The 16,325-nt window shown below is 39.0% G+C and overlaps 1 protein-coding gene across 1 annotated transcript in view; it reads right to left on the bottom strand.

Annotated features, from left to right (window-relative positions):
- The window catches only part of LOC120217066 (SCY1-like protein 2), a 37,540-nt gene that overhangs the window by 4,457 nt on the left and 16,758 nt on the right, over positions 1-16,325 (bottom strand). The window contains exons 6-10 of the mRNA XM_039214289.1: positions 10,163-10,224; positions 9,952-10,038; positions 3,225-3,311; positions 2,027-2,140; positions 1,410-1,538 (exon numbers count right to left, since the gene is read on the bottom strand). Coding sequence (XP_039070220.1) covers positions 1,410-1,538; positions 2,027-2,140; positions 3,225-3,311; positions 9,952-10,038; positions 10,163-10,224 — 479 coding nt within the window. The remainder of the gene's footprint in view (positions 1-1,409; positions 1,539-2,026; positions 2,141-3,224; positions 3,312-9,951; positions 10,039-10,162; positions 10,225-16,325) is intronic.

Below are 16,325 nucleotides of genomic sequence, written 5' to 3' on the forward strand. Positions count from 1 at the left end.
TTATGGGCTAGCTTTTTGCGTTGTTGGGAGGTTTCCTTTGCAATTCCGGAGTGCCCTGTAGCTTTATTTTCAGTTTGGGCTGATCTTGTACCCAAATCAAGTGTTTGGGGGTTCATCTCAGGAGCCGTTATGTGGTCGATTTGGAAAATGAGAAACGATATTGTTTTTAATAATGGGAAATTAGATTTTGCTCTGTTATCTTTTCTCTTGAGGTACAGAGTGGTAGCATGGTTTTCTTCGAAATTTCCAAAAGTGGTCTCTTTTGATAACCTTGTGGGGGATCTTGCGTTAGTTGATTGTGTGACGTGCTCTGATAAGTGGTCTTCAAAGGTAGTTAGTTGGTCTCCACCTCCTTCCGGTTTTGTTAAAGCGAATGTAGAAGGTGTTATGGACAAGTGGTGGTCGAAGGGCGGCATTGGTGGGATGATTCGAGATGAGAAAGGATTGTTGATGGGTTCGTTCTCTGAAAGTATTGGATCTGGACCTCCTATTATGGTAGAATTGATGGCTGTGAAGAAAGGATTGAATTTGTTTTGGGATTTGGGGATGTCGGCAAACCGAAGGCTTATTTTGGAATCCGATAGTGCGGTGGCAGTGGATTGGATAAAAAATCCAGCTAGCTCCACTATCCTTAGTCAAAGATATCGCAGAGATTGTGGTTGATAAAGGTGTTATTGTACATCATGTGGTGAGAGCAGCTAATTAGGAAGTGGATAAATTCGCCAAACTAGGGATTGGTTAAGTGGAGGGGATTTATTTATGTTGCTGTTTTGTTTTTTTGGGATTAGTTGACAGCTTTGATCATTGTATAAGTTTGTTCCTGGCTGAGTTTTTGGGAGGTAGTTTTGTGTAGGGTAATAACATAAGCATAATTGTAGTGCATCTTTGCACAGTGTTGAGTGCTGCCTAGGGTTCTTGGTGATAGTGTGTTCTTATTGTATTTGATTCTTATGCAATAAATTTTCTAAGGCACTCTTTTCCTCCTTCTAATGTTCTTTAAGTCTTTGCTGCTTGACGGATATGAAGGATTTTTAATGAGGCCTTCCTTTTTATCAAAAACAAAAGTGCGATCCTTCTGCAATAATACTTACTTTATCTTCTTTAAAAACTAAGGGAAAGGTGAGATTTAAATGTTATGCCCGTACTATTCCTCTTAGCATATATAGTCTAAGGATAATTTACAGCATCCAATAATCAACAAGTACACATGATTATTGTTTCTTTTTCTAATATCCAATAACAAAAGAATAAATAAGATCCGAGTAAAGAGAAACCCAGCAATATATCTCCCTCTTCTAAAAGATGTGCATTCAATTTATGATAATAATTATTGCATACAAAAAAAGATGATAAAGTAAACTTCCGAAAATAACACTCCATCAGAGGAAAAAACAAGGCATCACAATCACCTGCATATCAAGCTGCTTGGCAAGTAATAGAGATTTTCTCAAACCTTCTTCTTGGATACGAGGATCACTATCATCATAAGCTCGAACAAGCATGGGCAGTACATGGGACACTCGGTGCTCTGGAGATGTCTACAGTAATTGGAGTAACTGTAATTAAATGATTGAGCATGACCCATGATGAAAACAAGCCTCAGAAGATAATGGGAAACATGGCATTGCCGTTTCATAAAGTATCCTTTCAGCAATTTATTTTAGTTTCTTAAGAATCCCATATCATAAATAAAGCCTCATCACCCAGCTCAAATAAATCATTGATATTGATGGAACTTTGAGGCCTGGGAGCGATAGATATTCAAGAAAAACAATAGTACAAAATGAAAGCCAAAAGCCTACATCACCCATTTAAATGGCATTCATGAATTCAAAAAGAAATGTCAACCGGAAAATAATCATAAAAGTAGAACATTAATATTGCTCCAAACTACATAGATTTATAGATAGCAACCTGTTCATATTCACAAAACCTAGACCACTCTTTTTCTGATTATAATAAAAGATACAGAAAAAATGGAACTCCTGAGGGAGCATTCTTTAAAGAAGCAAACTACTTTAGTTACCTTGTTAATAATAAGATCTGCATGCTTCACCAGCAACAACAAGGTCTCTCCTGCAGCAGTGCTCAGGACAGGGACAAGAGCTGGGAATGTAACTAACTCGAAATCAGTTTTATCCTACAATACAATTCAAGCCATCAGTTCATTGGTCAAACAAGACTAAAAATCATGATTACAGTGTACCAGATAAAACCATATCAGATTTATTATTACAAGTGGTTTTATCACCTTTCACAATGTGTTAACAGAAAGAAGAGATCAATTAAGGGAAAAACACTTCCTCGGCATTATCAAAGATAAAGCTCAAACAGACCTCAAATATACTAAGGGAAAAAGCAAGACAGCAAGCCAAACAAATGCAACAACTTTCAGAGCGAAAAGTAGACATGGTTTACATTATATATTGGCGTCAGATTACATTTGGTATGCAATAAATGGAGTGTTGAATTTATTACAAACAGCTCAAAGTATAATCCAAAATAACTGTAGAAGTCTATTTCAATTTTTTTTGGGTACAATAAAAGATATTACCCTTTTATCATTTCATTTAGAATCCAACTAAAGCCTTATGCAAGCCATGGCCATATATTATTATATAGAATTTTGTGTTTGCTTGGTAGAGAGATATGGTGTCCAAATAGCTAGCACTTGTTAATCTTTTGCTATCTGATAATTTTATTTTCACAGTAATAAACTATTCTTAGAGATCTTCCTTCTACTCAACCGGGGATATGGTCCAAAATTGAGCACAACATGCTTTTTCTATTACATCATAGATCATAAACCAAAAACTCAATATGCTTATTTGAACATAAATTACAACATTCATTATAAATATTCATAACAAATATTTAAGCATTAATGCATATATACAATAGTTATTATTTGAAATTTTAATTCATTATTATTGTCAATGATTAGACAGTTCGGAAAATATTTATCTTATTTAGCAACAGTATTTTGTTTCTCATGAAAGTATTTAGTAGGAAGCACAAACAATAAGGAAAGTAAAAATCTATCAAAGAACTATTAACAGAGAAAATATCCAAAGGCATCCCTTGTTAACAACTAATCCAAAAAGGTTAGCATGGAGATACATAAAAGGCCAACACAATCACCAATCATTTTTTAATTCCAATTACAAATAAGAAAATTGCATTCTATTTATACTTCAAAGCCTTATTATGAGCAAAACAATCACCTGAGACTCTGCAATCTTGAGAACCATGGGCACAATCATCGGCTGCATAACTAGATTCCTGAGTTCTGCACAAAGAGGTGGAAGTACCTGCATTTAGAAATCTTATTCACTTGACTTGCTTTTGTCAGACAAATGAAATGGATAACATCATGAACTACTAATGTCTCCTCATTGAGCTCGGTGAATGAAAAATAGTAACAAATTGGCTCCATACTAATTGATCTCCCTCTTGTAGGAGGTTCCTTCAATACGAAAAATACTATTGTCTCCATACTAATGATGGAAATGGGTTTTGGGGAGAAGTGGATCTCATGGATTGAGAAGTGTGTTTCGTCGGCATCCATTTCAGTAATAGTTAACGGATCGCCGACAAAGGAATTTTTTAAGGCCAGAGGTCTTCGCCAAGGTTGTTCCCTCTCACCGTTGTTATTCAATTTGGTTGGAGAGTTTCTGAACTTGATGTTGTCTAAAGCTAATGAGGTAGGGCTTTTCAATGGTTTTTTAGTGGGCAATCCTGGAAATTCTTTCCTTCTCTTCCATCTCCAGTTCACTGACGATCTAATCATTTTCTGCAAGGCTTCGAGAGGTGAGATTCTTAATGTTATCAGGGAATTGAGAGTTTTTAAGTTGATGACAGGGTTATAATTGAACTGCTCCAAGAGTAGATTATTTGGGGTCAATGTTAAAGATGAAATCCTTAGAGCTTGGGCTGCAGCAGCAAATGTCTCGGTAGGGCAGTTTCCCGCGGAATATCTTGGTATACCACTCGATTCCAACAGGAACTCATTGGCTCTATGGGATCCTGTCATACAAAAGTTCTATGACAAATTAGCAGGATGGACAGCAGCTGCGTTGTCAATGGATGGTAGATTGGTAATCCTCATTAAATCAGTCCTCCCTACGTTACCAAAATTCAAATTTCCACGAGCCCATGCATTTTTGAAAATCATTCTCTCCTCCGACATCCACCCGTTGCCCGCCGCAGTCGTCCGCCACCCGCTGCCGCCGTCTGCAACCACACTCCGACCACCGTTTTGAAGCCGTTTTTTTCCTGGGTAGATCGCCGACCCACGGTGATTTCAAATCTGGCCTTAGATTTGTGATAAAAACATTCAATCATCGTAGATCTTAACATAGTCATCTGCCGATTTTAGCCGCTTCCCGCCGTCCGTGATCAACGCCTCACCAATGGACTCAGCGTCTTCTCGCGACCAGAACCCCCTATCCAAGTGTCGAGAATCGTTTCTATTCTCCATCTATTTCCAGTGAACTGGTTTGGCAGAAAATACCATTTCCTCCTACTTTCTGTTTATTTCCAGACCTCACCATGGAACCCCAACCCCCGTCTCAACCCAGGAATCCCCGAAGGTTTGCTGCAACATGTGCGGTGGTTGCATCCTCTGCGAGTCACTCTACTGTTCCTACTTCAACGTCAAGATTTTCTCAACTCCCTCATGAATCATATTTCCATGGTGCTTCTGTTGATATTTCTCTTGATTCTGCCAAGGATTTAGAAGCGAGAATGAAGGAACTTAAAGCACAAGTGGCTGATTTGAAGAAGCGGGAACAGGAACTAAAAAGGTTGGAGAATGCATTAGCACGAGGGAGGTTTTTCAAGGCCTCTGGACTCGCCGATGCAACCACTTCATCTTATTCCGAGAAGGAAAAACGTGCAATGGAGAAAGAAAAGGAGAGGACAAAGACTCGGAAACAACACAGGCGAATTTTCACTAGACGTATGTTGGCCGGATTGAGGCATTACGACATAGTTACATAAATCGCTCAATAGCCCACGATCTACGTACCGTACGTTGCGATCCAAAATGCGGTACGAACGCGTTCCACCCCACGAATCTCGTTTCAGTTCGTCCGTTCCAATTCTCGGTTCGTTCGCATACCGGAATAGTGAAATAAGTGCATAGCGAAAATAATGGAAGCATAAACCCCATGAAAGCAAATCAAAGAAAGAAGAAACCCACCACAACAAACCAAAGAAAACAAAAACCCTCACAGCAGAAGCAAAGGAAACAAAAGCCCATCACAACAAAAACAAAGAAACAAATATAGGGGTAAGGATTCAGTAGGAGAAGGGGCGGTAACGAAGACGGTGGAAGGGCCGATCTTGCCAGTCGGCGGTAGAGTCGACAGATTTTTTTGATAGGTAATTTGGTAAAGGAAAAGAAAGGAAGATGGACTATCATTTTAGAGAAGGAAAAGAAAGGAAGATGAGGAAGCGTTGAAGTGTGAGAAGAAAAAAGGAAAGTTAATATTTTATAAACCCAAGTAAAGACCAACTCTTTTTACTGTTTAAGATATTGGTTTAATTATAAATTTAGTCCTTCAACTTTAAAGTATTGAAGTTACTGAATGAAATCTATAGTATTGAAGTTACTCTAAGATATTTGAACTCTTGAAGTTACTTATAAAATTTGATGTAGAAAAATAGCAACCTAAGAAACTGGTACATCGTACCAGAGCAATCCGAAATGAGTACCCCCCTCATACCGAATTTTAGGGACCTAGCGAATTACGATCCCGTTCCACGTTCCCGTACCGGGGCGTACCGCGATCCATGTGACTATGCATTACAGTAATTTCCCTCTTCCCCCGCATGCTGCTATGAATGATGTATTGGCTGCCTTGGCCCGTGAGGGTGGTTGGACAGTTGAGCCTAACGGCACTACGTACAGACAATCTCCTACGCCCCAAAATCAGCAAAATTTGGGAACTTATTCAGTGAGTTCAGGAGGGAAACATAAGGTCGGAAAGATTTCTGTAGTACAAGCAACACCAGCTCTTCCTATCGCTGATATTGATCTTGATGGAACCAATGAGAGCACCACGATAGGGCACCCCAATGAGAAGTTTTCCGAAGTAACGAGAAGGAGAAGAAATGGGTTTCATAATTCGTCGAAGGAAGTTCAACCAAGAATCGGAAATGGGTTCAGAAATGGTTGTTACACGATATTTATCGAAAACCTTCCAGAGACGATCCATTGGGAGATAAACTACACGTGTTGAGTAACTGTCTTGTGGGGTGGTGCAAGAATTTTATCAAAATTGGTAATCTTGCTAACCAAATTCAAGCCAAAGGACTAGCTAGCTTCACGCTAATGAGAGCTGCTGGAAATGTGGTTCTAATGGTTTTTGAAAACTTTGATTCGTTGAGAATCGTGAAGGATGATAAACTAGAGACTCTTGCAGAATGGTTTTCTAGAGTGGAAACTTGGTCAGAGAGCCTAGTGGTGGAGTATCGTCACGTCTAGTTAGCTTGCGAAGGTATTCCCTTTCACGCTTGGAATTGAAATACTTTCAAAAACATTGCAACTAAGTGGGGCAAATTATTAGCAATCGATAACAGTTGTGAGTTTCCATCGTCTTTTGATCGGGCTAAAATTCAAATACTCAAAGGCTCAAGGGAGAATTGATGAGTTATTGGAGTTGAAGGTCGGCGATAATTTATTCAAAATCATGGTGCATGAAGTTGATCCTTCCTTCAAACCTAATTCTTGGGTCCCCGAAGATTGCGATATTTCATTAGAACTTGTTCCTTCAATTGGATCTTAATTGCTCGGCAGCTATATTCAGAGGCGTTTATTTTAGTTTTTGGTTGTAAATGTTGGTTTTTATTGCATTAGAAGGTGTTGTTAGATGGGTTAATAGGACAACCATTTTAGAGGCTGATGTCTTAGCTTAAGAAGGAATTGGCTGAACTAGTGTTGCTGTTTATGGGTGGTTTAGGGTTTTTTCTTGTTTATCTGTTTCTGTTAAGGGTGTTTACTAGGTTGTATCTTATGTAATTTCTTATGTGCAATATAATCCAAAGGCACTCTTTTCCTCCTTCCGTTGATTAAGGAGCTACCCTACTAGCTCCATTAATCAAGAAAGGGGTTTTTAACGAGGCCTGAAATTCTTATAAAAAAATGAGAAGGAACCTGTGCGACTGAGAATTGGATCAATGGGTGAATTTAATGTCAGTATTAACTAGAATAAATCCACGTGAGGAAGCTAAAGATAGTGTAGTGTGGACGGGAAACAGAGAAGGGATATAACTGCCAAATCCTGTAAGAGCCTGATCATGAGTATTAATGGGGAAGATTAGTGATGGAGTCAATGTGTTTGGAGAGGACTTGCTCCACCTAGGGTAGAAACATTTTTGTGGCGTGTTTTTCATCATGGGGTGGCAATTAGAGTAATTTATCCAAAAGAGGAGTCCCTGGACTTGGGGATCAGCTTTTCCCTTTGTACGCTTTGTATCCTAAATCAGTTTTGCCCTTTGTGTGCTTTGTATCCTGAATCAGTTTCTCATTTGTTTATCTCCTGCAGAGTAACCTGGGGTTTGTGGAATCACTTTTTTCAATTCTGGGGTATCTCCTCTGCACTTCCATTAGAAATCCAGTCTTTGTGTTTAGCATGGGATGCTTTAGTGCCCAACTCTCACATCTGCTCGGCAGCTATATTCAGAGGCGTTTATTTTAGTTTTTGGTTGTAAATGTTGGTTTTTATTGCATTAGAAGGTGTTGTTAGATGGGTTAATAGGACAACCATTTTAGAGGCTGATGTCTTAGCTTAAGAAGGAATTGGCTGAACTAGTGTTGCTGTTTATGGGTGGTTTAGGGTTTTTTCTTGTTTATCTGTTTCTGTTAAGGGTGTTTACTAGGTTGTATCTTATGTAATTTCTTATGTGCAATATAATCCAAAGGCACTCTTTTCCTCCTTCCGTTGATTAAGGAGCTACCCTACTAGCTCCATTAATCAAGAAAGGGGTTTTTAACGAGGCCTGAAATTCTTATAAAAAAATGAGAAGGAACCTGTGCGACTGAGAATTGGATCAATGGGTGAATTTAATGTCAGTATTAACTAGAATAAATCCACGTGAGGAAGCTAAAGATAGTGTAGTGTGGACGGGAAACAGAGAAGGGATATAACTGCCAAATCCTGTAAGAGCCTGATCATGAGTATTAATGGGGAAGATTAGTGATGGAGTCAATGTGTTTGGAGAGGACTTGCTCCACCTAGGGTAGAAACATTTTTGTGGCGTGTTTTTCATCATGGGGTGGCAATTAGAGTAATTTATCCAAAAGAGGAGTCCCTGGACTTGGGGATCAGCTTTTCCCTTTGTACGCTTTGTATCCTAAATCAGTTTTGCCCTTTGTGTGCTTTGTATCCTGAATCAGTTTCTCATTTGTTTATCTCCTGCAGAGTAACCTGGGGTTTGTGGAATCACTTTTTTCAATTCTGGGGTATCTCCTCTGCACTTCCATTAGAAATCCAGTCTTTGTGTTTAGCATGGGATGCTTTAGTGCCCAACTCTCACATCTGGTCGTTTATTCTGGGAGTGGTAATCTGCTCAACTTGGAAATTCATAAACTTATTAGTGATTGAAAACGGCTCTGCAGATTTCCAATCCTTTCTCTTCATAGCAAGATTTCGGTTGACTAATTGGTTCTTGGCAAAGTTTCCCGAGTCTAGGATTCCTTTTGATTCACTGATTGGAGATCCAACCATAGCTGATTCCTGGGCTCCTTTGAGGAAGTCCCTTGGCCATCTCATGTATCTTGGATACCCCCACCTGGTTACTTGATGGTGAATGTTGATGGCACAGTTAAATGGGATTGGAATAAGGGTGGTATTGGGGGACTAGTCAGAGATGCCAATGGTCATACTCTTGGATCATTTTCGGAACCTGTTGGTGTTGATCCACCAACACTAGCTGAATTAGAGGCTGTCAAAGCTGGTATCCTTCTCTGTATTGGGGCCAATTGGGGTGCGAAGGGACTACTGATTTTTTTTATAAGAAGAGGTCTCATTAGAAACCCCCTTCGTAACCGTTAAGCTACAAGGTATCTTAACAGGCATTGGAATGAGGAAAAGAGTGCCCAAAATTTTATTAATAGAACCATAGAGTACAACCTAGGAAAACCCCATAGATTACAACCTTTCTTAGATACCTACACCTTTCTCTAGGAAAGAAAACTAATACTCCAAACAAACTCCTAAAACAGAATATAACCACAACAATCTTTACCCAATTCCCGCCTTAGCTAAAGCATCAGCTTCCCAATTACTGATTTTAGAATGCGGTTGTAGGAATATTGTGTAGTGGCTAAAGGATCCTTCGAGGTGCCCTAGTTCTTATGAGTTGTTAGTTAAGGAGATTGTTAGTATGGTTAGTAGGGAAGATATAATTGTTAGGGTGATTGGTAGTAACACTAATAGGGAAGCGGACAAACTTGCAAAAAAAGGGATAGGGTAATTCTAGGATTTCTCAAGCTGTCTTTTCTTGATAGGGTAGGATGTATTTGGGGTTTGTTGTAATCCTTGTAACTTCGGGACTTTATCCCTTTATCAATAAAATATGAGGTACTCTTTTCCCCCTTCAGCTTTTTGTCAAATTCTTACGAATTTAGCAATTATGAAGGAGGATTTTAATGAGACCTCCAATTCTTATAAAAAGAAAAGAAAAAGAAAGGGATACAGATGACACTAGAAGATCTTGATGCATCACCCTGTGAGAAAGAGGCTGGGAGGAGGAATGCACATGTGATAATCACTTTAAGAAATCCAGAACAGGTTTGTTTTCCAATATATCATCATTTATTTTCCCAGATATCCTTAAAGAAGTGTCCTAAATAACTAAAGTGACGTACTTAAAATTCAAACTCATACTACATACTAGGCAAAATTAGGGAAGCGGCACTGTGAGAGGCAAAATAAAATCTTGAACCTTATATTGCAACACACGGGAATCAAAATCTTTCCACATATCAGATAAGGCTTTTAGAAACTCAGACTTCTGCATGTTATTTCTTCCCTGCAAAACAAAATTGTCACCCAGGAATTTTTAGCATTTTTAAAGCAATTTATTTGAAGCAAGTTACTTCTTGATAACTGTAGTTAATGAGTATGTCATAGACAAGCAAAGTTCAAATACATACAAGCATGTGGTCGAGGAAGCGAAGAGCACGCAACCTAGTATCTTTCCGGAAAAAAGGAGAGCCTAAAACATAACACAAAATTCAAAATTAATAAATTAGTTGCTTTTAGATAGGGGGTTCAAAATTCACAATAAACAGAGACTTAATGCATGATTAATCGCATTTCACTGCAACACCGTGATCACTTAATATTACAACTCATGGTAGAGATATGATTGCAAGGTTTAAGACGAATCCAAAATGGAGAGAGAAAAAGGTAGAGAGAGTAAGAGAGTAAGTGTGACAGGTCATTCAGCCTCCAATGAGGAATGGACTGTCTTTGTCGACAATCGTAGCAAGAGAGTTACCAGATCAGAGTTAAGAGAGATTTTTAATCTTTATGGGAGAGTGGTTAGGGTCTTTATTCCAAGTTTTATGGTTAAACCGAATTATACTTCTTCAACGTTTGCCTTTGTGCAATATGCGATGGAAGAAGGTTGTAGAAGAGCAATATAGAATGTTGATGGAACATTGATCGATGGGAAGAGAGTCTCCGTGGGGTTGCAAAGTACAAGAAGGGTAGGAAAAAAGTATCAGAGGTAAACAGAGTTCAGGGAAGGAATTAAGCCAGGTAGAGGGGACAATGGGTTGCAGCAGCTTGAAATGGAGAAACCGCAAAGTCTGAGAGACGGGAGAACGTATATGGAGGTATTGAATACGGATAATAGAAGGAAGAACGATCACGACATACTGGGAAATAAGGGTGGTCAGAGTAAGAAAATTATTGGAGTAAGGAATGTATGGGAAATGTACATCCCATCACAAGATTCATGATGGGTGAAAAATTCTTTATCAAGAGTCATTAAAGATCACCTTCAGCCCCAGGCAGTGACGAAAGCTATGGCTAAGGAGGGATTCGAGGTAAAAATAGTTAGGTGGGGATTCGTTAGGAATGCAAGTATTATTGTGTTCAATTCAAATGAAGATTTTTTAAAGGCGTGGTCGAACTATCGAGAGAAGTTTGACTTATGGTTCGATTGGTTAGCTCCGTTGGTGAATGAAGATGGTGTTCCTCTGGCATTATGCTTAGTGGAGCTGGTTGGGTTACCGCTGTTAAGCTGGAATGAATCGTTTTTGGAGAAACTTGCAGGAGCGTGGGGTAAGGTTGTAAGCATCCCGGAGGAGACAAGATTAAGAGTCTTTCTTCGGCAAGAGTGCTGCTAAGGGTAGCAAGTCCTTTTGATGTTCCCGAATCTGTCATTGTAGGATCTTATGGTAGATCCTTTAAAGTTAAAATTAATTTGGTCTCGAAGTGTAAAGCAAGTTCTTATGTAAATGGAGATGAGCTGCAGAATTTTTGTGATGATACCTACAGTGTCGATTTTTCGAAGGAGGGTGATGGAGTAGGTGCAGAGAAGGAATCAGACGCTCATGGGAGATCAGCTGAGGGAGTTTGGTCAAAGGTGGTCACGTGGTTACACAAAAGTCAAGAAAGTGGGCTAAAAGAAGATAGTGGGGAACAATCTCTGGAATTAAAGTCAAACTCGCAAACCAATTTTAATGGGATGTCAGGCAATTTTGAATTTGAATTTAATTCTAACAAGGAGCATGCGGGTCTTGGGCTACGAGAGGTTATGGACCAGAGTCTTTCAGCCCATTCTGACTCTAACTGGGAGTCATATTCCCCAGTTACAAAAATTATTCCTGTTGGGCCTGCTGTAAAAGTAAATTGGGATGGGCTAGAAAATTAAAGCAAGGTTCAGACTCTTTTGGATTTAAATGGAGATGAAAGATGCAATTTAATTGAGGAAAATATTGAAGGAGTTCAGGATGTTGAGGTTAATGATTCCGGTAAGCTAGTAGGAGGGAATCTGATTCAGGATGAAACTAGTGAATTCACTGTGAAGAGGTCTAAGCGATTGAATCTGGGTTTCCCTGTCTCTACTAGTCTGTCAATAAGGAATGCTCCTAATGGAAGGAGGGGAAGAGCAGGAATTGTTCGAGTATACAAAAGGTCAAGAGCTAGAAGATTCTGGTTTTGTCCGAATATTGAAGAAGAAAATTATGGTTCAGACAGTATTTTCAAGCTGAAACAGAATACTACTGAAGTTAGTTTTAGTCCGCAACTTCCTTCAAGTATTGATGGATGTGAGCAGGATAAGGATCTTATTTGTTCTGTCAATCTTCAGAGTTCTTCGGTCCCACCAATTCGCAGCAAATGTACTTAGAGTGAGGCAGCAGCTTCAATTACAACTTCATGGAGTCTTAAAATCTAAGAATTAACAAAAGAGCTTTAATCTCTGATGCATTGGAGGTGGTCAACATTACAACTGTTTCTTCTATCCCTTTTTCGAAGGTGCTGGAGGAAGCTTTGGCTACTTGGGAAGTTTGTCAATTGTTAGGTATTTCATTTAAGGACGGGAAAGAGGCTTTTATTGAAAAGATTTTAAGTCTTGAGAAAGGTTCAGATGTAGAAATGGAAGGTTGATTGTTGGTCAGTTTAGGCTGTTTGCATGTTTGGTCTTTTGGTGTTTGGGGTGAATCTTTTATATGCATAAAATTAGTATTCTTTCGTGGAACATAAGGGGTCTAGGGAAAGGTGAGAAGTCCGTAGCAGTTGCAATGCAAGTAAAGAAGATAAAACCAGTTTTTCTTTTCATTCAAGAGTCGAAGCTAGAACAGTGCCCTTTGGCGATTACAAGGAAGTTAGGAAGTAATTTGCTCAAGGGAGTATTGGTGTCTCCAGCTCAAGGATCATCGGGGGGTTGATTAGTTTGTGGAATGAAAGTGTTTTTCAAGTCACAAGTCAACACGTTCATAGTAGGTTTCTGGCTTTAATGGGGAAATTCATTAATGGTCAAATGGAGTTTGCATTTATAAATGTGTACGGACCTCCTTTAGAAGCTGAAAAGGAGTTCTATGGGGAGCTGCTGGATTTTGTTATTTCTCTGGATCTACCAGTTTGTATTGGGGGAGATTTCAATGCGTATCTTGAACCGGAAGAAAAGCAAGGGAAATCACAGAATTGGCACTCCATTGATGTTCTTAGATCATTTGTGCAACATGCTAACCTTATTGATTTGCCTATGTCAGGAGGAACTTTCACATGGTGTAGCAATAGAGAATTTTCAACTTGGGTTAGATTAGATCGGTTCCTAATTTGTGCCAAATTCCTTAACAGTTTTCCTAATGTTGCACAATGCCTACTACCGAAATCAATTTCAGACCACAATCCTAGCTTGTTGGAGGATATTTCTATCAATTGGGGACCTAAACCTTTTAGGTTCTTCAACTTTCTTTTGGAAGAACAAGGCTTCGATGAGTTGGTTAAAGAATCATTGGCAGTCGGGAAGAAGAAAAGAAATAATGGGGGCATTTTTACGATGCTGCAAGCTGCTAAAACTAAAATAAAGAATTGGTCTGTAAATAGTCACAAAGGGCTGGCAGATTCAATTTCGCAGCTGAAATTCAAAATCAATGAGTTGGACAAAAAGTTGCAAGCTGGTTTTTTGTCTTCAGGTGAGTGGGACCAACTGATAGAATCTCGGAAGGAATTATGGAGGCTGCTGAGAATCGAAGAAAGTATTTGGTGTCAAAAGTTCAGAAATAGATGGATTAAAGATGGAGATAGAAATACAAGGTTTTTTCATCTTTCTGCTGTGAAGAGGAGCAGATTTAATACTATCCATTCATTGAAATCTGAAGGTGGTATCACTAAGGATCCAGAAGAGATAAAAGCATGTGTGCTCAATTTCTTCAAGAATGCCTATAATGAGAGATCAACTTTGGAAACTGATGGTTTTAATTTTGATTTTAAACAACTGTCAGATGCTCAAAGGGAGTATATTGAAGTAGAATTTTCTGAGCAAGAAGTTTGGCAAGCTATCTCAACCTCTGAAAATTCAAAAGCTCCCGGTCTGGATGGTTTTATAATGGGCTTCTATAAGAAATATTGGAAGGATTTGAAGGAGCAGATCATGCTATTTTTTACAGATTTCTTTAAAGGGAAGAGGTGGGCTCATGGGGGTGAATCATGCATTTATTACCTTGATTCCAAAGAAATGTAATCCAGAGAGTATTTAAGACTATAGGCCTATCAGTCTTGTGGGCAGCTTGTATAAAATTCTTTCGAAAGTTCTTTCAAAGAGACTTACTTCCTGTATTGATGATATTATAAGCCCCACTCAGTTTGCTTTTATTCCGGGGAGGCAATTGTTGGATTGTGTGTGTTTAGCTAATGAAGGAATCGAAATTTGGAGGAAACAAGGGCTTAAAGGGGCTGTTTTTAAAGTGGATTTCAGTAGAGCGTACGATTCTGTAGACTGTAGATTCTTTTAAGGCTTATGAAAGATATGGGCTTCGGTGATAGGTGGTGTTCTTGGATTTCACAGTGTATTTCCACCGCTTCAATTTCGGTTTTAGTTAACGGGTCACCTACAGAAGAGTTTCCTATTGCTAAAGGATTGAGACAGGGTTGTAGTCTTTCTCCTCTTCTTTTTAATGTGGTTGGTGAATTACTTCATATGATGTTATCGAAAGCCGTGGACTTAGGCCTATTCCAAGGGTTCTCTTTTGGCAGGAATCATAACAATTTCACTGTTTCACCTTCAGTTTGCAGATGACTTAATTATTTTTTGTCATGCTTCCATTACCCAAATTATGAATGTTAGAAGAGTTTTGAGGATCTTTAGCTTAATAACGGGACTTCACCTTAATTTAGCTAAAAGTAAACTTTATGGTATTAATGAGGAAGATGATATTCTGGGAGATTGGGCTTCGGCTATTGGTTGCTCTACTGGTTCCTTTCCGTCGGTCTATTTAGGCCTACCGTTGGGGGCTACAAGGAATTGCGTGAGATTGTGGGAGCCTGTAATCGAGAATTTTAATAAAAAATTGGTAGGGTGGAAAGCCTCTTCTATCTTTCTATGTTCAAGATGCCTTCTTCGATTTGTCAAAAGCTAAATTCTATGATGGCAGTTGTTTATGGGGTGGAGGGAATGAGAAGAAGAAATTGCATTGGGTAAGTTGGAACAAGATTTGTAATCCGATTAGTGGTGGAGGCATGGGGGTTGTTGATTTGAATCTTACTAATCGAGCTTTGTTGGGAAAGTGGGTTTGAAAGTATGCTAATGAGAAGCATTCGATGTGGAAGATGTTTTTTTGTAGGAAACACAATGTTAGCTGCCACTCTATGGATATTACCAAGGTCCTTTCTCCCAAGGACTCTTGGATTTGGAGGGGAATTGTGAATAACTACACCAAAGATGATTTTATTGGAGGTTGCCTTAGATCACACGCAAAGCTACAAGTAGGAAATGGTATTTCGATCTCCTTTTGGAATGATGTTTGGTTAGGGGATTTACCTTTGAAACTCCTTTTTCCTAGGATTTATGCCTTATCATCAAACAAAATGGGAAATGTTGCAGATTTTGGTAGTTTTGATTCGAATGGATGGGAGTGGAATATTAAGACTAGGAGGAATCTATGCGATTGGGAGGTGGATCAGTTGGTAGAGCTACTGGAATTACTTAAAGACATTAAATTGATTGATTCAGTGGAGGATTGTTTGCTATGGGACGATGCAGGTGAGGGGTTGTTCTCGGTAAAGGTGTGCAGGAAGTCTCTATCATCTTATAATGATGATTCTTTTCAGTGGAATAAATGTGTCTGGATGGGCTTAGTCCCTCCTAGGGTCGAGGCATTCCTTTGGCAAGTCTCCCATAAAAAAGTTATCGTGAGAGTGGAATTGAAGAAAAGGGGGTTCCTATTGGGGATGATATTCTTTTCCCTCTATGTAATCGATGTGAAGAAATTGTTCAACATCTTTTTATTGCTTGCCAAGTTTCGTGGGATTTATGGAACAGAGTAATAGGCTTTTGGGGTATTCTGTCAGCTATACCTGGTGATCCACAGTCCCTTCTAAGCTCTTGGTCTGATTTAAAGCCATATTCAGCTATGTGGAAGTTTATTCCTGGGAAGTCTTATGGTCAATTTGGAAAATCAGAAATGAAATAATTTTTGGTAAAGGAAAACTGGACAGACTCATTTTGTTCTTCATTGTTCGGTTCAGACTAGCAAAATGGTTCCTAGCAAAGTATTCAAATATCTCTACTCAGGTGGATTCTTTGATTGGTGATCCTTCACTGGCAGATAATCTTTCGGCATTCATGGATTTGAATAGGCC

The sequence above is a fragment of the Hibiscus syriacus genome, unplaced genomic scaffold (assembly GCF_006381635.1).
Source record: "Hibiscus syriacus cultivar Baekdansim isolate YM2019G1 unplaced genomic scaffold, ASM638163v2 tig00110177_pilon, whole genome shotgun sequence".
Classification (NCBI taxonomy): domain Eukaryota; kingdom Viridiplantae; phylum Streptophyta; class Magnoliopsida; order Malvales; family Malvaceae; genus Hibiscus; species Hibiscus syriacus.